This window comes from Hyperolius riggenbachi, chromosome 10, assembly GCF_040937935.1.
Source record: "Hyperolius riggenbachi isolate aHypRig1 chromosome 10, aHypRig1.pri, whole genome shotgun sequence".
NCBI classification, from domain to species: Eukaryota; Metazoa; Chordata; class Amphibia; order Anura; family Hyperoliidae; genus Hyperolius; species Hyperolius riggenbachi.
The window spans coordinates 146,619,235-146,640,279 of record NC_090655.1 but is presented as its reverse complement, the minus strand read 5'-3'; the positions used below and the strand labels follow the sequence as shown (position 1 = coordinate 146,640,279).

Below are 21,045 nucleotides of genomic sequence, written 5' to 3'. Positions count from 1 at the left end.
CGGCCCGCTCGTGTCCCTGGGATGCAGGCATGGCTTGCGCTATCGGCGCCATGCCTGCTCCCTCGTATTGTGGCCTCCTGTGTCCCCGCTGGCCTCTCCTATGTCCCCCCGCTGCCGCTGCCTCACAGATCAGACCTCACAGATCGCGGCGACTGAGGTAAACAGAGGGCGCATGGTACCCGCACGGAGTACGTCACATGCGGAAGTGAATCATTAGTCATTTCCGCATGTGACGTTCTGCCGCGCGGGTGTCATGCGCACGCTCTGCTTGCTTCAGTCGCCGCGATCTGTGAGGTCTGATTTGTGAGGCAGCAGCGGCATCGTCAGCGGGGACACCGGAGAGGCCAGCGGGGACATCGGAGAGGCCAGCGGGGACATCGGAGAGGCCAGCGGGGACACCGGAGAGGCCAGCGGGGACACCGAGGTAACGGGCTCGTTACTGGTGGGGGCACCTGTCACTAGCTGGGGGGGCTCCTGACACTATCTAACTGGGGGGGCACCTGTCACTATCTAACTGGGGGGGCACCTGTCACTATCTAGCTGGGGGGGCACCTGTCACTATCTAAGTGGGGGGCACCTGTCACTATCTAAGTGGGGGGCACCTGTCACTATCTAGCTGGGGGGCACCTGTCACTATCTAGCTGGGGGAGGCACCTGTCACTATCTAACTTGGGGGGGCACCTGTCACTATCTAACTGGGGGGGCACCTGTCACTATCTAAGTGGGGGGCACCTGTCACTATCTAAGTGGGGGGCACCTGTCACTATCTAGCTGGGGGGGGCACCTGTCACTATCTAAGTGGGGGGCACCTGTCACTATCTAAGTGGGGGGCACCTGTCACTATCTAGCTGGGGGGGGGGGGGCACCTGTCACTATCTAAGTGGGGGGAACCTGTCACTATCTAGCTGGGGGGGTGCTCCTGTCACTATCTAAGTGGGGTGCTCCTGTCACTATCTAAGTGGGGGGCACCTGTCACTATCTAAGTGGGGGGCACCTGTCACTATCTAAGTGGGGGGCACCTGTCACTATCTAAGTGTGGGGCACCTGTCACTATCTAGCCTGGGGGGGTGCTCCTGTCACTATCTACCCTGGGGGGGTGCTCCTGTCACTATCTAGCCTGGGGGGGTGCTCCTGTCACTATCTAGCTGGGGGGACACCTGTCACTACCTCAACTGGGGGGACACCTGTCACCTGGCATTTCAGCCCACACATCATCCCCAATCCGGCCCAAAACACAATTGCCAGGCACAGCAGCCAGTAGAGGAGAATTTAGAAGCCAGGTGAGAGGTGTCTACCATATTAAAGGGGCATTCTGCTTATTTATGTGAAATGCTGTCTATTTATGTGCCTCATGACTGCTGAATTTGTCGTGTTGGGGGCCTCATGATTGCTGAATTTGTCTTGTTGGGGGCCTCATGATTTGTTGGGGGCATCACGATTGCTGAATTTGTCTTGTTGGGGGCCTCTAGATTGCTGAATGTGTCTTGTTGGGGGCCTCATGATTGCTAAATTTGTCTTGTTGGGGGCATCATGATTGCTGAATTTGTCTTGTTGGGGGCCTCATGATTTGTTGGGGGCCTCATGATTGCTGAATTTGTCTTGTTGGGGGTCACATGATTGCGAACTCTGAGACTATGGAAAAGCTGAATCGTCATCATGAGACAATAGCATTAAACCTACTTTTTTAGCTTTTTAAAACGGAAAATAAAACTGGGAGGTTTTTTAAAAAAAAACCACATTTTTCAGGAGTAGGATGGATGAAATTGTTTATCTTCACAGTTTATTTTCAACTTGGATTTTCCATAATGTTCATGTATGAGTTAAAACGTTTGTATGTAGTTTAAATTGCTGTTGCCACTTTGCGATAAGTGACTTTTGGGTTGCAGTTTGGACACTCGGCCTCCAAAAGGTTCACCACCACTGTCCTAATCGAATGTCCCACATTGCTAAGTTCATGTAAATTTGTCTCCACCCGTGGCCACACCTGCATTCTGGTCCATGGCCACACCCACTTTTCGGCGCGGGGCGCTACGCGCGCCGCTCAATGGGCCCCTCATGTTTTCTGGCGCGCGTAACTTCACCATTATTTTAAATTGCATTTTGTGAAAAGTGCTGCCAATCTAATTATCCTTTAATTGCATTTTTTCCGGGGGGGGGGGGGGGCTCTAGCAAGAACCTTCGGCCCTCCACCATGGGGTCTGAAAAAAAAATGGCCCTCCATGCCCATGAAGTTGGACAGCACTGACTTAGACGATATACTGATTTTCTCATCCAACCTCTCAGAACACAGGAAACATGTTGGGTTTGTGTTACGGAAGTTGAGACAGAATATGCTGTAGCTGTATGCTAAATTGGAAAAATGCATTTTCGAAGTGACCTCTGTCGCCTTTCTGGGGTACATAATCTCGACCTCTGGCCTCTCTATGGACCCTGGAAAGGTTTCAGCTGTCTTGGAGTGGCCTCAGCCTGTGGGACTGAAGGCTCTCCAGAGATTCCTGGGGTTCGCCAACTACTACAGGAGGTTCATAAAAGGGTACTCTACGGTGATCTCGCCTCTCACCATTCACACCAAGAAAGGGGCAGATACTTACCACTGGTCCCCAGAGGCCCATGCTGCTTTCTCCACTCTGAAGAAATTGTTCTGTTCTGCACCCATATTGAGACATGTAGACGTCACCTTTCCCTTTATCATGGAGGTAGATGCCTCAGAGGTAGGGGTAGGGGCTGTGCTGTCTCAGCGTTCTGGTTTACAGGGAAAACTGCATCCTTGTGCCTATTTTTCCCATAGGTTTTCACCCGCAGAGAAAAACTACGATATAGGCAATCGGGAACTTCTAGCCATTAATTTGACCTTTGAGGAATGGCGACATTGGCTAGAAGGGGCAGAACACACCATTACAGTTTACACTGACCACAAAAATTTGGAGTACATTGAGGGCGCTAAGAGACTTAGCCCCCGACAGACCCGGTGGTCGTTATTTTTCTCAAGATTCAGATTTGTAATCACGTATACCCCTGGTAGTAAGAACATCAAGGCTGATGCCTTATCCAGGTGTTTTGAGCCCGAGACAGCACAGCCCTCAGACCCTGAGACCATTATACCTCAGAAGGTGGTCCTGGCAGCCACTGAGACCTGGAAAGACTGGACTGTCACTCTGAGTCCATTTCAACAGGATGTTCCAGAGGGGAAGCCTGAGGGGGTCATGTTTGTACCATTGCCTTTTCGCCTACAACTGTTGCAGCTGTTTCATTCCCACAAGAATGCTGGGCATCCGGGGGCCACCAGAACTCAGGATCTAATTGCTAGATGTGCTTAGTGGCCGTCATTGGCAACAGACTGTAAGGAGTATGTAAGAGAGTGTGCAGTGTGTGCTAGGAGCAAACCCTCTCGTCAGGCACCTGTTGGAACATTGCAGCCTTTGCCAGTTCCGAGTGAACCTTGGACCCATTTGTCCATGGATTTTGTGGGCGAACTCCCCAGGTATCAGGACATGACGGTCATTTGGGTGGTAGATCGATTCAGTAAGATGGATCATTTTGTCCCCCTGAAAGGACTCCCCTCGGCCCAGGAATTGGCTGATCTCTTCATCCAGCACATTTTCCGGCTGCATGGCATTCCGGAAAATATAGTGTCAGATTGGGGAGTCCAATTTGTATCTAAGTTTTGGAGGGCATTCTGCCATCAGTTAGACATGGATCTTTCTTTTTCATCAGGCTACCACCCACAGACCAATGGCCAGACCGAAAGAGTCAATCAGTCCCTGGAACAGTTTCTGAGATGTTATGTTGCAGATGCGTCAGACTCCGCCCTATCGATTTCGTCACACAGTGACTCATCAGGGCCATGCCCCTGATGAGTCACTGTGTGACGAAATCGATAGGGCGGAGTCTGACGTGAAGGCGGAAGTGTATGCGTGTGGGTGAGCGGCGGCGAGGAGGACACGTGTGGCGTACCTGATCTCCGAACGTGCGGCGGAAGACGGGGGAATACGTCCAGACGAGCCTGCCAGCCTGGCCACCTATGCGGGGGAGAGCCCGCTCAAATAATACTCTATGCGCTGTTTTAAGGAGGATACATGTGAGTGCAATTGCGTTTTATTAATAAATAATTTTTAGCAGTATTACACTATATGAAGTTTTTTTACATGAGGATGAATATGAAGGCTGGTTCCTTTTGAAGAAATGGTCTGGTGTTAACAGTGGAACTATCTTGCTGGAGAGGTGGGGGACGACCCGGTAACGGTCCCAAGGCGCATATAGACCATTTGTTGGTCTAGGACAGCGGTGAGTGGACCACAAAGGGTGTTGGTGGAGGTCTGCTATTGTACCATTAGCCTGGAGTGGAGTATATGTGACATCTGGAAGAGGACTAGCTCCAGCCGCAAAGTGTTGAAAATTTAGGGCCTAAGCACTTGGACATTATTACTTACTAATGATATATGGACTACAGAGGAATTTATCCCATTTGCTGTTTAACATATGTATTGAGTAATTAAAACCCACTAAGAGGGTATGACTACACTTCAGACTAGTTCCAGGGTGTCGAGACCACGGACCTCACACCCAAGATTAGGGACTTTGTGTTATCATTGTGTTATACTTCAGACTAGTTCCAGGGTGTGGAGACCACGGACCTCACACCCAAGATTAGGGACTTTGTGTTATCATTCTGTTATACTTCAGACTAGTTCCAGGGTGTCGAGACCACGGACCTCACACCCAAGACTAGGGATACTGTGTACCATCATATTATACTCCAGACTAGTTCCAGGGTGTAGAGACCACGGACCTCACACCCAAGACTAGGCATTGTTTGATATCTGTTATGACCTACTGCTTTTCTGACTATCCCTCTGCTTTCTGATTCGGTACCTACGCATATCTGATTATCTGTTGCCAACCCTGCCTGCCTTTGGATACCGAATCAGCCTTCTGTCTCTGTACCTTGTCTGTCCGTGTGTTGCCGACCTGGCTTGCCCGACCTTGAGAGCTATCTCTCTCCTTAAGAGATAGTCTCCAGACCTGCTAGTGACATCCACCTTCAGGTGTCACTCACTCACAGGTCCTTCCTACTTTCAGCCTGGGACTCCACCCCTTTGAAGGTCTCAGGCTGCTGGAAGGTTTTTGCACTTCTCAGAAGGCAGTATCACCCACACTGCCAAAGACTACCTGCTTCTCGGGTGGTCTTACTCAAAGTCATTACTGTTGCACAAAACACTCACACTATATAGGTGTCCAGAGGTTAGTTATACTTGGATTATCCGTGATTCTGCAGATCATCAATAATCGGGTATATATCTGTATTCTTGGTGATACTGCAGATCACCAATAATCAGATTCTCTCTGTGTGCTGACACCGATCGTTACACGTTCCTCTCTTGTCTGTATCTTGGAGTATAACCTTAGCTGCGGTTGCTACTGGTTACTCCTTCAGTCTGTCTTGTCTGGAACGAACACTTGCTGTTGTCTAGTGTGAGACAACCGATTAGCGTTCCTACCATCTGTTTGTCTTTGTTCTCCGTGTTCATTTGTTAGTCAGGGTTGGTACGTTTTGTCACTGTTGCGCTTAATGTGCGGTGACTGTACTATTAACGTGCTTGTTACTGTTGCGCATAACGTAGCCAGTTCATTTTTTAGTTTCCTTGGCGTTCAGATTGTAGATATTTGCTGTGTCTTCCTTACTCAGTTCATGCTCAGTCTTGTGTTGCTGATAGCAATCGCCTCTCTTGCGATTAGCTTTCTTACTCTGGTCTGTTTTGATGTGATATGTCTACCGTCGCTGGGTGGTGACTAGATTGGTAGACATTCACATAGTCTGTCTCTGATCTTGCTTTCTTCTGAGTTGCTACTTTGTTGCCCAGTCTTGCTTAATCGTGCAATTTCAAACTGGCATCTGTGGCTGTACAGAGGACTTATTCCTCTGTACTCCACAGCTCCATCTGCTGGTTGGAATTCTCCTCTACAAATATATACTGGGTACTTTGCTTCTATGATTGTGGGAATTTCCTTCTGCTTCAGCGCACATGGTGTGCGCTGACTGGAAGTCGCCCGCAGAGCATTACAATACCCCACCACCCACCAGATATCTGCTCCACCTTCTATCAGTATTGTTTGGCAATTGAGCAAAACCAAAGTCCGGCACCCAAACTATACACTGGGTGCCACTATAACTGCAATTAACGTTATAGTCTATGCGGCATCCATTTTACTAGATGGATGCTGGCACCCAAATTACCTGCTTTGAGTATGAGAGCCAACGGATTTTGAATACTATGAACAGACTGTGTGAATAAGGTCTCATACCACATGGAAGTGGTAAAATTGGCCAATCAAAAGTGGATGTATGTAAACACCCTCAGACTGATGAATGATGAATGCTAAATAACTTCGAACAGTTGTCTTCAAGTTCAGTACAGTGACTTTGCATTGCTGGCCATGCAATTCTAAGATGTGATTTTCCTGAAATTGATAATTTGCCATTCTACCACAATACCCCACTTGATATTAGAACAGATCTCAACAGAGCTGATCTAATATTCCTCTCCTTGCTATGACCACACTCAGTCTTGTGCCAATGAGCATGCATGCATTTAGTGAGCAAGCTGATGTTGTTATATTGCTCTGTAGTGTAACCTTAGGTAGATATAGGAATGAAAGGTTTGACAGTAGAAATTATAGTTTGTGATCATTTCAGCCATCAGTTTGGTGTCTGTACAGGCCTTCCCTTTAGTGTCGGCTTTGTACTCAGAGGGAAAGACTAACTCATGCCACCCTCTTAACTCCTCCCTTTTGTGGGTGATAACTTAAAGGGAATGTCCAAGCAAAATAAAAAAATGAGTTTCACTTACCTGGGGCTTCTCCCAGCCCCATGCAGCCATCCTGTGCCCTCGTAGTCACTCACTGCTGCTCCAGTCCCCCGCTGGCAGCTTGCCGACCTCGGAGGTCGGCGGGACGCATTGCGTACATTTTTACGCATTCCCGCTAGTGCAGGAACATTAACACATACATTTTTACGCATTACTGGTTTAATGCGTACATTTTTACGCAATAAACCAGTAATGCGTAAAAATGTATGTGTTAATGTTCCTGCACTAGCGGGAATGCGTAAAAATGTACGCAATGCGTCCCGCCGACCTCCGAGGTCGGCAAGCTGCCAGCGGGGGACTGGAGCAGCAGTGAGTGACTACGAGGGCACAGGATGGCTGCATGGGGCTGGGAGAAGCCCCAGGTAAGTGAAACTCATTTTTTTATTTTGCTTGGACATTCCCTTTAATAAGGGTAGGAATTTGGGCAACTCACAGACCTGTTGGCAAGCAGTAGCTGGGGTTGGCACAAGCATACAGCTTTTCAAACCCATACAGGCTAGTTTAAAAAAAATAATTATGCATACGTGGTTTATGTGCAATGAACAAAACTTGCTAAATTTTATGCACTTAAAGTTCGGATTTGTTCCATGTGATATGCATTAAACAAACATAAGCCTTAATTAGGGCTTTAATCCTTTTGTATCTGTTCTTTCGCTGTACAAGGTTGTTGAAATGTAATCCTCTATAATAAATAATGCATGTCTTCTTTTTCCTGTCTAGAAAATGGTGTTCAGTAGTTCGCAATCAAGTAGTTACATATGTGAATTTGTGCAAAACTGAGAAGTATGTGATAAGGTCCCAACAGCCCTGCCCGTTCGGAACACCTGACTGCCAAAAGACTATGTGAGTATGCAAACTGAGAACTTAGGGAATCAGTATTGAATTGATGAAGTTTAAAATATTTTAGGTCTTGACTTATGCATTGGCTAATACCAAGAGAGAGGTATCCAAACTTTCACTACACCATGAAAATACAGAAAGTAACTGGCCTATGCAGTTCCTCTAAATTCCTACAAATCTCCCGTATATAGGTTCCATCAGAGGCGTCCCAGCCACCAGGCAAGGACAAACGGTGGCCTGGAGCGCCAGGTATGGGGAGGAGCGCCGCCGTGGGGGGGGGGGGAGTGCCCACCTTCCCCCGCCAGACTATGCGACCCCTGTGGTGAACTGGCCGCGGCGTCTAATAGATGCCGTGCCAGTTCATCCCCGCAGCCCGCTACTCACTGCTCCAGCCTGCATAGTCTTCCAGCAGGCAGAGCAGGGCTACGGCAAGATGGTGCCCGAAGCCCTGTACTTGAGACTATTTGTGTCTCCAGTACAGGGCTTCGGGCGCCATCTTCCTGTAGCCCTGCTCTGCCTGTCAGCGCGGGACTTTCGGAGGCTGGCTGCGCTGCTGCAGGAAGATCGTCGGGGGAGCTGCGCCCAGGGAGAGGAGTCTTCTGCAGGTGAGTAAATGCTTTTCTTTTTACAGGTTTACATTTTTAGTAAACCGCTTCCCGTATTATGATTATTTTCTGGTGAATGCTGGCTACATACGATTATTTTCTGGTAAACGCTGGCCACATACGATTATTTCCTGGTGAACGCTGGCCACATTACGATTATTTCCTGGTGAACGCTGGCCACATTACGATTATTTCCTGGTGAATGCTGGCCACATATGATTATTTCCTGGTAAACGCTGGCCACATTATGATAATTTCCTGGTGAACGCTGGCCACATTATGATTATTTCCTGGTGAACGTTGGCCACATTATGATTATTTCCTGGTGAATGCTGGCCACATTATGATTATTTCCTGGTGAATGCTGGCCACATATGATTATTTCCTGGTAAACGCTGGCCACATTATGATTATTTCCTGGTGAACGCTGGCCACATTATGATTATTTTCTGGTGAACGCTGGCCACATTACGATTATTTCCTGGTGAACGCTGGCCACATACGATTATTTCCTGGTGAACGCTGCCCACATTACGATTATTTCCTGGTGAACGCTGGCCACATACGATTATTTCCCGGTGAACGCTGGCCACATACGATTATTTCCTGGTGAACGCTGGTTTGATTACGATTATTTCCTGGTGAACGCTGGCCACATTAAGATTATTGTATGGTAAACGCTGGCCACATTACGATTATTTTATGGTGAATCATTGCTGTGTTATAATTATTTTATGGTGAATCATTGCTGCGATATGATTATTTTCTGGTGAAAGATTGCCGCATTACCTTTATCTTATGGTGAAACATTGCTGCGTTATGATTATTTTCATCAGGGGGCACCACACGTTAGGGGGGGGGCACAGGTTTTCTCGCCTGGAGTGACAAAATGGGTAGAGACGCCCCTGTGGTCCATAATTAAATGTGTAAGTCCTCTGCATATTCTCTTTACAGGAAGAGATGTGTCACGCAAGTGACAAAATAAGTTTGACAAGAATGAAGTTCTGTTGCAGTGATTGGCGATTTCTCCACGATTGCAATGCTGCAAGTGGAACAACCCTCATGGGATTCCGCTGTTGTAGCGATTTGGCAATTTCCAGTGAATGCCACATGCTGCAAAAGCAACCTGATTAGAGAATAAATAGTGGCCCCTCCCCCTATGACATTTGAAATGGAGACAAAAGTTGTTCTTCAAAACTAATAATGGGAGAATTATGTATTTAAGTGCAAACAGGTTTTATACATGCTAGTAAAAAAAATGTGCGTAAAAGAATACTGTACATCAGTGTGATGTCATTTTGATACATTTAGACAAAAGTCCCATGTGGTCAGTTCAAATTCAGGATCACTGTTGAAGGTGGAAACCATTTAATAATGAAGTAATGAACCTATGCGTCTTTTCATCTAAGATTACATACACCCATACAGTCCTATGGTTCATCACTGGGGAGGGGCAAGGAAAGCACATTGTCATTTTACTGGACCTTCTAGCTTATCCTTTGGGTATATGAAAAATGTATTCACTGAAAATGTCTCTGCTTGGGTCATGGACAGCGATGAATTTCCAGCAGAACTTCAAACCCTGTGTCACTGCTAGCAAAGTGTTTGATGGAAATATGGAAGCTGTTCTTGTTCTGATCTTCAGAGACTTAGCATTTCTAACTCCACTGACTTCATAATTGCACTAGATCACTGACTTGCTAAAGAACAATGGGGACTCCCATGACAATTTACATATGAAAAAACATTTTTTGCTAACAATGACCACATGTGATATCTGCTATTCTGTTGTAGGTACAGGCATGCTCAGAGACCAATTTATGAAATTAAGAGGAAATTTGTCACCAGTTTAGAATGGAAATGCTGCCCTGGATTTTCTGGATCCACTTGTGAATATGCCGGTAAGAGTTGCATGACAAATTCGTCAATAATTTATTGTATGTCATAGTTCTGTAGATCATTCATAAGATATAATGACAGAGCTGAGATTCTATAATTTTGAGGTGTGGACTAAGGAAAAATATCTCCTAAAGGCACCAAGGTGTTCGGACTTTTGGAATATACAATACAATACAATAACATTTCTATAGCGCTTTTCTCCCATAGGACTCAAAGCGCTTAGGCTCTCTCATATTCAGTAATTAGTAGGATGAAGTGTTCACACAACAAAAGTTATATTTCTGCAAATGCCAAACTGAACAGGTGGGTTTTCAGTCTGGATTTAAACACGTCCAGGGATGGAGCTATCCTGATCTGTTGAGGTAAGGAGTTCCAAAACGTAGGGGCAGCATGACAGAAGGCTCTGGGACCAAAAGTTTCCAAGTGGACTCTGGGTATGACTAGTTTATTAGAACCTGTTGATCTGAGAATGCGGGGATTGCTACGTAGCTGCAACATATCTTTCATGTATCTAGGGCCTAAATTATTCAGGGATTTAAATGTCAGTAGGCCGATCTTGAATAGGACCCTCCATTCTATAGGTAGCCAGTGAAGGGAGTGCAGGACTGGCGTTATGTGGCAGTGACGGCCGGGGTTGGTTGGTTAGCAGTCTGGCAGCAGTATTCTGTATCAGCTGTAGATGGTACAAGGCCTTTTTTGGAAGGCCAGTGTAGAGAGCATTGCAGTAGTCCAGTCGGGATGTGATGAAGGCGTGGACTAAGGTTGGCAGATCTTCTGGGGGTATGAGGTGCTTGATTTTTGCAATGTTCTTCAGGTGAAAATAGGATGATTTCACCACAGCAGAGATTTGAGTTCTGAAGTTTAAATCCCATTCAATTAGAACTCCCAGGCTACGCACATGATCAGAGCTGCGTAGATCCGTGCCTCCTATTCCCAGTGGTGAAGACTGCAAGTTAAGTTGTTTTGTTATCATGCTTTGCCCTCCAATCAGAAGGACTTCAGTTTCGTCTGCATTTAGTTTCAGCCAGTTGTCATTCATCCATTTCTGTAGTTCACGTAAGCAGGCGTTTATAGTTAGAGTTGGGTCTGTCACACCAGGCTTAAAGGAAAGATATATTTGGGTGTCGTCTGCATAGCAGTGGTATGTCAGGCCAGGTTTTTGGATTAGTTTTCCCAGCGGTATTATGAATATTGTGAAAAGCAGGGGAGAGAGGATTGAGCCCTGGGGCACCCCATACTTGAGTGAAACAGGGGTGGACAGGAAGGGCCCCATAGACACTTTGTGGGTTCTGCCACTCAAGAAGGATTGGAACCACTGAAGAACTATGCCATCAATGCCGCAGTATTCCTGTAGCCTGTTTATCAATAATATAAATACTCTGTTAATACACCTTTTTTTTGTTTTGTTACATTTTGCCCGATTTCTTTTGAATAAAGGTGGCAAATGGCTATAAACCCTCTAGCTAGCTAGAAGAAGTCTCCGGCACCACCCCCCCCCCCCCCGTTTATACGTTACCCAGCCTGGATCCAGCGATCGGCACAGCCTCCACGGACAGCTCCGGTGTTCAGTATGGGGAGGATCGCAGATGACGTCGCCGACATCATGACGTCATGCACAAACCCCATCCTCCCCATAGAGAGACCTTAGCTGTGCCGGTAGGCTGCGCGATCGCTGGATCCAGGGGGGGTAACGTATAAACAGGGGGATCACGGGGGATCTAGGGGTGCTGGAGACTTTTACTAGCTAGCCTAGTGCTAGCTAGAGGGTTTATAGCCATTTGCCACATTTATTTATTTATGGGGCACTCCTGGGGCCACAGAGCAGTATGCCCGACACAGTGTCGGGTATACCGCTAAGGAGGTTAATATGCACAGTATATACTGTGTGTGTATGTGTATATGTATGTATGTATGTATGTATGTATGTATATATATATATATATATATATATATATATATATATATATATATATATATATATATATATTCTATGTACAGTATATTTTTCAGTCTATTTTAAGACTCTGACAAAACTCTGTAGCACACTTGGAAAAGTGGAACTATTTTATTTTCTCCAATCATATTTTTGTGAAGTTTTGGGGTATGGAGTCATTATTCTGAAATATCTGCACACAGTGAAGTACAAATTTCTTTTCACACTAAAATGAATTTGTCTCAGAGTTTCAGGCTTTGCAGGGGTTATGAATGAATACTTTTATTTGAATTGTTGGCAGAACAGTGTGATGCATCTGTTGTGTTATGGTAATCAAACAGTGTCAAACAGATTTAACTGTCTCAGGGCTAGTTATTTAACAATTTATTTTATTAAAATAAAATGAAGCACAGTGTGATGCCCCTTATCTCAGTGGTGCCAGTCCAGAACATCATGCATGCAGGCTGGCTTTACCGGCGAGGGTGAACTTGTGCGTCTTTTAGGAACGGGAGGTGGCACCTTGCCTTAAGACCTGATACTTGATGCAGCTGGTGCTCAGATGGAGTTTAGGTGTGATGTTTCTGGCTTAACCCATGGAGGCAAGGACATATCAACCATCTGAAGTTAACTAATTAAAGGCTTCTTTTTGGCCCCTTATCAGTTCACTTGCACAGCAAAGAGTTAAGTGGTAAATCCAATAGTTCTTTCTTCTTTTCTCTAAGCACTGTTCTAGATTTTCCCAGCAAGGTTTCCAAAAAGGCCTTACTTCTTACCTCTCCAGCCTGGATAGTACTGGTGACTTGTTTACTGTCTTACTTGTGGGTGCGTGCGTGAGTGTGTGTGTGGTTTTTGGTTGGTCTCCAAATTAGCATTTTCTTTTTTATATCAATTTTTTTCTTTTGTGCTCTTGTCCAAACACCATCTGCAGTGCTAAAGCACACAACAGTAAATTATTAAAGGGTCCTACAGGCCCCTTTGTCAAACCATAAAGCTGGGTACCCTTTTCAGAAGAAAATAAAAGGTTAGAGTAGGGGACATGATCCTAGGTTTACAATATTTCTGGAGTGTACATTTGAGTGTAAAATGATACGTTAGTGTAAATTTTGAAGAAAAAAAATTGGTACAACAAGAAATACCTTTATTTTGCTCACACTGCCGCTGCTAATTGAACTTATTGTTTTAATTTTTTTTTTAATCACTAAGATATACTGTAGATTCTGATTTATCTCACACAATTTTTGCTATCTTCACTGTTGAATATGCAGATCCCAATGCTATTCCCATTCATCTGGAACATACACTAGAAGCTGAGAAAACACAGGAACTCCAAGAGAACACAGGTAATGTCCTCACATTTTAAAGGTTTAATTTGTTTTTAATTTAAGTTTACAAGTTTCAGTTAGTGTTATGTTGGGCATACACGGCCTCGATTATGCGCCGGATCGATCACGGCGCATCCCCGCTCGTCCCCGCCGGCGCCTGGATCAATCCTTGCTCGTCCCCGCGGGCGCTCCTTATCTTCCGCTCGATTCCCCGCTATTGTCTGCCCGCGGGGATCGAGCGGGGAATCTATCCGGCAGGTCATCGGACCTGTCGGATATTATCAATCGAGCCATCAGCGGCTCGATTGATAAGGCGCAAACGCTCCGTGTATGCCGAGCATAAGGAACAATACTGTTTCATCTAGGGGTAAGTTAAGAAGGAAGTATCGTACAAAGTCAATTATAGAAATAGATTGAGTTATAGATATTAGGCATCATAAGAAATGTTTGGCTCAGATATAAATTTGGTTTGCTTTACAAGGTATTAAAGAAAATGACTAAAAAATGTCCCTAATGAGTTATGTCCAAGGCCACGTTCGCAGTGGTGCATTGAGGTGCGGTGTAATGTCCACTTTGTTACGCGGCTTACCGCACTGCTATGCACCACTTATGCGATGTATACAGTGCGGCAGGTGTGTTGCGGTATAGCGGGTTTTGGTATGGTAACGCACTTTATGCAGTGCATTACCACTAAACGCACACGTTAACAATAAGGGTGGAGCAAATGTTTTATTGACTGTATGTTTAATTGAACCCGAAGCAGGGTGTGAATAATGTGCGGCGCTGCGCTGTCCCGATCTGTTGCATATCTGTTGTCACAGGGAATGCAACGCAACAACCACTGTGAAAATGGTCTGAGGCAGATCCAGGCATAATAGGTGATATTAAGGACTTGTTTGCTATCTGTTTTCATATTTGTTACCTGTATAATTTCTAATTCATGTTTTCACCCTATCAGGGGGGAACATGCTTACAGAGAGGCTGTGCCCTGCATAACTGCTGGCTTTTCTAAACTGTTTGTCCTGCTGACATTGTCATTTTACAGTGCTGACTTCCAAATTAAACAAGAAATATGACTAGTTGCTATGTGTAACAAACAAAAAAAATTCACACACATTTGACCCTAAGGGCCCGTTTCCACTAGGAGTGGTACGATGCGGCTACATAGCCGCATCGCACCGCGTGTATGCTGAAACACATGCACGCCAGTGGAAGAGTTTCCACTGCATGTATGTTGTGCGGTGCGGTGCGGAGCAATCCGAAAATCTGCAGCATGCTGCAGATTCTCGCACGGCCGCATTCGCCCGCAGCCGCGTCCCATCTCCTCAATTCACTTCCGCATCAGGAGATGCGGAAGTGATGCGGCCGGCAGCGGAAGTAATGCGATGTGGCTACGTAGCCGCATTAGCATCACTTTGTAGTGGAAACAGGCCCTTAGTTGTAGTTTTAACTGTCTCACAGGGAAAGCTGTTTTGGGCTAACTGTACATGGTGCCCACCAATCATGTCACCAGTATTGCTTGTCTACAGATGGTGACAGTTGGCAAGTAGGAGCAGATTACTGAGGCAGGAAGGGACAGGCAAAATAAATGTACAGGTCTGAGAATTGCTCCATAGACATAATAAAATAAAACCAAATGAAAATTACACTTAAAATTTAAGCATGGAGCAACCATAACATAGAAACAGGTATAATATTTACAGGATTGGGTTCATTTTAATTTTTATGCATGTATCAGGCTATGGCTGTCATGTTGGTATTTGTTAGTTAGCAGACAGATATAGTATAAGGGATAGATGAGGGGGGAAGGGTAGTATTAAGGAATGGTTAGGAGTTAAAGTGTACCTGAGCCGAAGCTCAGGTACAAAATCGCAGTAATACCTAATGAGGCTACCCTCACTGTCCTCTGGTCCCCCACCGTTGGGCACGGACCTTCCAGAGATTAGACAAAGACTTGTCTTACATCACATTGGAGGCCGTGTTCCTCTTCAAGTCCAATACCGGGGGTAATTATCATCTACCTATACTGGGGGATCTACCACTGACCACATATTCAGGGTTGCACTTATGGCTACTCTATACTGGAGGACACCTCTCGCTACCTAATACATGGGGAGACATCTGGTTGCCTAATATTGGGAGACCTCTGGCTTCCTAATACCTGGCTGACAAATTTGGTTATTTAGTACTACTTGGGGGAGATCACTGACTACCTAATACAATTTTTTTTGTTAATTCCATTTCACCTCATCTGCTGACTGTTCAAGCTGGGAGGTAGTCTTATCTGATGGTCATGCTGTTTTTCCACTTGTTGAGGGATAAGTTCAGGGTCGGGTTATCTACAGGTTGGCTTATCAACATGTATATATACTATCTTAACTTTCATTTAAATCTCTAACCAGCCAAGAGTTTCCACCACTGGCAGTGAGCGCAAACTGCAGCTCTTTACAACCATGGCAAACGTACTCTGGGGTACAAATTGTCCATATACCCTCACCTTGCTGCATGAGTAATTAAAAAACAGGCCTGTACAAAATGCTGCCAGCTTTTGTTAAAAACGCAATGGACTGGCTGCGTTTCATACGCACAAAAAAAGAGATAGGCTGAAATTTTGAAAGTTGTAATGTTTGTATTGCATTCAACCAACATGAATTGTGTTTTGCATTTTTTATTGTTATTAATACAAACATGGAAAGCTTCATTCCCTTTTAAAGAGAACTTTGCGCTACCTAAGGGAGATTCGTAAACTGAGTGGCCTTTTACGGGTGCAGCAAGCATTTACTTACGTATCGGGGGCTGCTATGTAGCCCCCAGCCTATATGGAGGCATCCATCTTCTCTGGCATGTTGCCGCAGGACCGCAGGTTGAAAACGATATAGCTCATCCTTTAAGCCGCAATGCAGGTCAGGGCCGCAGGATGCATGGCGTGATATGTAGTTCACATTGATATGATGCATCTCCTGGCTGGGAGATGTAACCACATCAATGAGCTACATCTCACCCGAATGCATCGCTCGTCCCAGACATGCATTGTGGCCGTCGGAGATGAGCTATATCACTATGGGAATTTCAGTCTGTGCCACCAAGCGAGATGAGATGGACGTTTCCATATAGACAGGGCAGCTACAAAGCAGCCCCCCATAGGTAAGTAAATTATTGCTGCATTCCAAAAGCCCAATCAGTTCACAAACCTCTCTAATAGTACCCATACAATAAAAATGTTCAATTTTCCTGTTTTTTTACCAAAATGATTGAATTGAATGAAAGTTGAAAATAATCTTTTTTTTCGATCAAGAAAAACAAACAATTATGCCATTTGTTCTATAAAAATCTGATCAGACATGTTTGAAAAATCTTTATATTTGATCTAACGGAATAATCAAACTAAATGATCCAATCGAAAAAAAATGAAAAATTGCACCATGTATGGGCACCTTTAGGGAAGTGTTCCTTTTATATAATTGCTGAACACATGAGCATCCAGATGCGCAGTATACTTTAAGTGAAATGGTCCTCTACAAAATTCCAGGCTCCTACCTAGGCACAGTGTCATTATGTATTTTTTTCAGAGGTGAAAGAAATTACTGAAGCTGTAGAAAGCCAAGAGAGTTTGCTGGAAGACATACAGAATGACATTCATCAGGCAGCCAGTCATCTTATGGAGCTACAGAATGCCTTGAACCATAGTACCAGCATCGTATTAACAGACAACCACAATGTATCTGACACTGCTGCCAGGAAAGGTAAGAAACTGCATTTTCTTCAAAGGAGAAAATAATGGGGTATTTCTGTATACCTGTTAATCTTTTATGTTGCAATTCAATTTGTACTGAACTAATGAAATTAAATGTCACCAACTGTTTCCATAAACATGCAAATATATTATTATCTTATACATTGGAAGAAATGAAAAATGGAGAAAGTTACGAAGTTTTGTGCTAATTTTGAAAACATGTTGTGTTATACATTACACTTCAAAAAAATTGCTGTAGTTATAGTTAAAGAACATCAATAGGCAGAGCTGATTTTTAAACATAAACACACCAGGCAGGTGATACCTACAGGCAGGGGTACAACAGAGCTATTTTTAGTGCATTGTGTTTTATGGAATTTTTATAAACAACTGCTAATTCCATTAAGAAAAGAATAGCTAGTCACTGTAATTCATAAATCGGCACTGCTAATTAGCATAGCATTGATATGGCAGATGATCTTAAAGAAAACCTGTAACATAAAACCCCCCCTCTGGGAGATTCTTACCTCGAGAGGGGGAAGCCTCTGGATCCTAACGAGGCTTCCCCCGGTCCTCCGCTCTCCCGACAATCCAGTGCTGTGACCCCCCAAACAGTGGCGAGGTCAATATTTACATGCCGTGATCCAGCACAGGTGGAGTAGCAGCTCTTTGTCTGAACTAAGGCGGAAATAGCCAAGCCCGATCGTATCCGCTCTACTGCCCAGTCACGAGTCCTTTGCTCCTGCGCAGTAGAGCGGACACAATCGGGCTCGGCTATTTCAGCCCGAACAAAGAGCCACTACTGCACCTGCGCTGGATCCCGGCATGGTAAATATTTACGCGCAAGTGCACTACTTGTCAAGCCTTGTTGAGGGAATTTGAGGGGAGCCAGCGCTGGATTTCCCCAGGCTACAGAGGACAGGGAAGCCTCATTGGGATCCTGAGGCTTCCGCCTCCCGAGGTAAGTATCCCCCAGAGGGTTTTTTTTATGTTACAGAGTCTCTTTAAAGTGACGCTGAAACAAAAAAAAAGTATGATATAATGAATTGTATGTATAGTACGGATAAGGAATAGAACATTAGTAGCAAAGAAAAGAGTCTCATGTTTTTATTTTTAGCTATATAGCCTTTTGTATAGCATTGCATTATATTAAAGTGCAATATTCCTCAGTGCTGTTGTCAGAAATGATCTGTAGCCACCCAGTGCACAAACAGCTTGACAGATGACCACCACCAAATAAACCAACACAATGGGTCAGATCACATATACTCCAATTGTAATCCAATAAACGTCTACATTAAAACAATAGGGAACAGATACTCACATCCTGGGTCCTTGCACATCAGATGCACATATACGCCTTCAAATAGTGCGCACATACAGTGCAAAGTGCAATCGTCCTCTGAGAGTATTTGCCCACGTCTCCACTCCTAGCAGGTTTTAGCGAAAGACATCATTAGAGATGGCTCGAACCTCCGATTTTCGCAAAAGTTCGGTTCGCACGAACTTTCGCGAACCGCAATAGACTTCAATGGGGAGGCAAACTTTGAAAAATAGAAACACTTATCTAGAAACATTTATGTTGGCCACAAAAGTGATGGAAAAGATGTTTCAAGGGGTCTAACAACTGGAGGGGGGCATGGCGGAGTGGGAAAGACGGCAAAAGTCCCCGGGAAAAATCAGGATTTGACGCAAAGCAGCATTTTACATAGTTACATAGTTACTTTGGTTGAAAAAAGACATACGTCCATCGAGTTCAACCAGTACAAAGTACAACTCCAGCCTGCTCCCTCACATATCCCTGTTGATCCAGAGGAAGGCGAAAAAACCCTTACAAGGTAAAAATTCCTTCCCGACTCCAGATGGCAATCAGATAAAATCCCTGGATCAACATCATTGGCATTACCTAGTAATTGTAGCCATGGATGTCATTTTAAGGGCAGAAATCACATTGAATGCTAAATTGCAGGCCTAAAGTGCTTTAAAACATCTTGCATGTGTATACATCAATCAGGGAGTGTAATTAGAATACTGTTTCAAACTGACACACCAAACTCACTGTGTAACGCACCGCAAACAGCTGTTTGTGTAGTGACGGCCGTGCTGGACTGGAGAGTGCAGGTCGTGGCCGTTTTCAAGCCCATATGGTCCCCGGGCTGTGGTAGCTCAATGATAGAACAACAGTGACTGTCCAGCTGATTAAATTTGGTCTGTCCACAATGAAGCAACGACCTTATTATCTTGGGTGTGCCCCCCCACCCCCAAGACACTCATATAGCTGTTGGTCATTGCTTCATTGTGATACGCAAGCCCCTTCACTGCGGCAAGGTAATGATCATGAAAGGGAATGGGCACATGCACATGCCTTTTGTTTTGTTGTTGCAGCTTAAGTGCAGCCAGAAAAATTAGGCAGGCATGTACACGCACCAGAAAAATTATTATAGCGGCCGCTGCTAGCAGCGGCCTTAAAAATTCAGGAATTCACCTGGAGTCCTGGACCCTGTTGGTGGTGGCGGAGAAGGCAGTCAAGCAGCCTGTGGGCAGAGATGCTGTGTGGGGAGCAACTTAGTCTTGGGGCAGGCAGTCACATGGCATGCAGGCAGAGATGCTGTGTGTGGGGACTGACTTAGTCTTGGGGCGGGCAGTAGCCCTCCGGGATCCATGCTTCTTTCATTTTGATAAAGGTGAGGTACTGAACACTTATGTGACTTAGGCAACTTCTCTTCTCAGTGACTATGCCTCCAGCTGCGCTGAAGGTCCTTTCTGACAGGACACTTGAGGCAGGGCAAGGCAGAAGTTGGATGGCAAATTGGGACAGCTCTGGCCACAGGTCAAGCCTGCACATCCAGTAGTCCAAGGGTTAATCGCTGCTCACAGTGTCTACATCCACACTTAAGGCCAGGTAGTCGGCTACCTGCCAGTCCAGGCGTTGGTGGAGGAAGGATCCGGAAGGGCTAAGGTGAGGCGTTTGACTAAAGAATGTCCCCATGTCCGACATCACCATGAGATCCCTGGAGCGTCCTGTCCTTGCCTGCGTGGACATGGGAGAAGGATTACTGGCAGTGGTACCTTTATTGCGTTGTGCTGTCTGCAAGTTTTGCATCCTTTCTGCCTTCAGGTGAGTTGGTAACATGTCCACCACTTTGTGCCTATACCGAGGGTCTAGTAGTGTGGCCACCCAGTAAAGCTCATTTCCCTTGAGTTTTTTTATACGGTGGTCCCTCAACAGGCTGGACAGCATGAAAGACGCTATCTGCACAAAGTTGGATCCAGACGTACTATCCATCTCCTCTTGCTCTTCCTCAGTGACGTCAGGTAAGTCCTCCTCCTCCCCCAGCCACAATCAATACCACGGGAATGTTGAGCAGCACAAGCCCCCTGCAACGCCTGCTGCGGTTGTTCTCCTGCCACCGCCTCCTCCTCCAAAGAAACACCTTCCTCATCATCCAAGTTTGACTCCTCTTCCTCACACGACTCTTCCTCCTCTTCCTCCTCCCCCCTCTGTGCTGCCGCAGGTGTTGAGGAAACATCTTGTTCTGATGAGCGTTTATCCCACAACGCTTCCTCCCGTAACTGTTCCTGTTCACACTCCTCCACAGCTTGATCCACCACTCTACGCAAGACACGCTCCAGGAAGTAAGCGTACGGGATCAAGTCGCTGATGGTGCCTTCACTGCGACTCACCAAGTTGGTCACCTCCTCAAACGGCCGCATGAGCCTGCATGCATGTCGCATGAGTGTCCAGTTGTTGGGCCAGAACATCCCCATCTCCCCAGACTGTGTCCTTCTACTGTAGTTGTAGAGGTATTGGGTGACGGCTTTCTCCTGTTCTAGCAGGCGAGAGAAC

General features: G+C 45.5%; 2 protein-coding genes across 3 annotated transcripts in view; one reads left to right on the top strand and one right to left on the bottom strand.

The window, feature by feature from the left end:
• The window catches only part of BMPR1A (bone morphogenetic protein receptor type 1A), a 348,175-nt gene that overhangs the window by 84,560 nt on the left and 242,570 nt on the right, over positions 1 to 21,045 (bottom strand). The window lies entirely within an intron of this gene.
• MMRN2 (multimerin 2) overlaps positions 1 to 21,045 on the top strand; it is a 79,654-nt gene that overhangs the window by 42,836 nt on the left and 15,773 nt on the right. The window contains exons 2-5 of the mRNA XM_068258607.1: positions 7,587 to 7,709; positions 10,106 to 10,212; positions 13,409 to 13,483; positions 17,035 to 17,208. Coding sequence (XP_068114708.1) covers positions 7,587 to 7,709; positions 10,106 to 10,212; positions 13,409 to 13,483; positions 17,035 to 17,208 — 479 coding nt within the window. The remainder of the gene's footprint in view (positions 1 to 7,586; positions 7,710 to 10,105; positions 10,213 to 13,408; positions 13,484 to 17,034; positions 17,209 to 21,045) is intronic.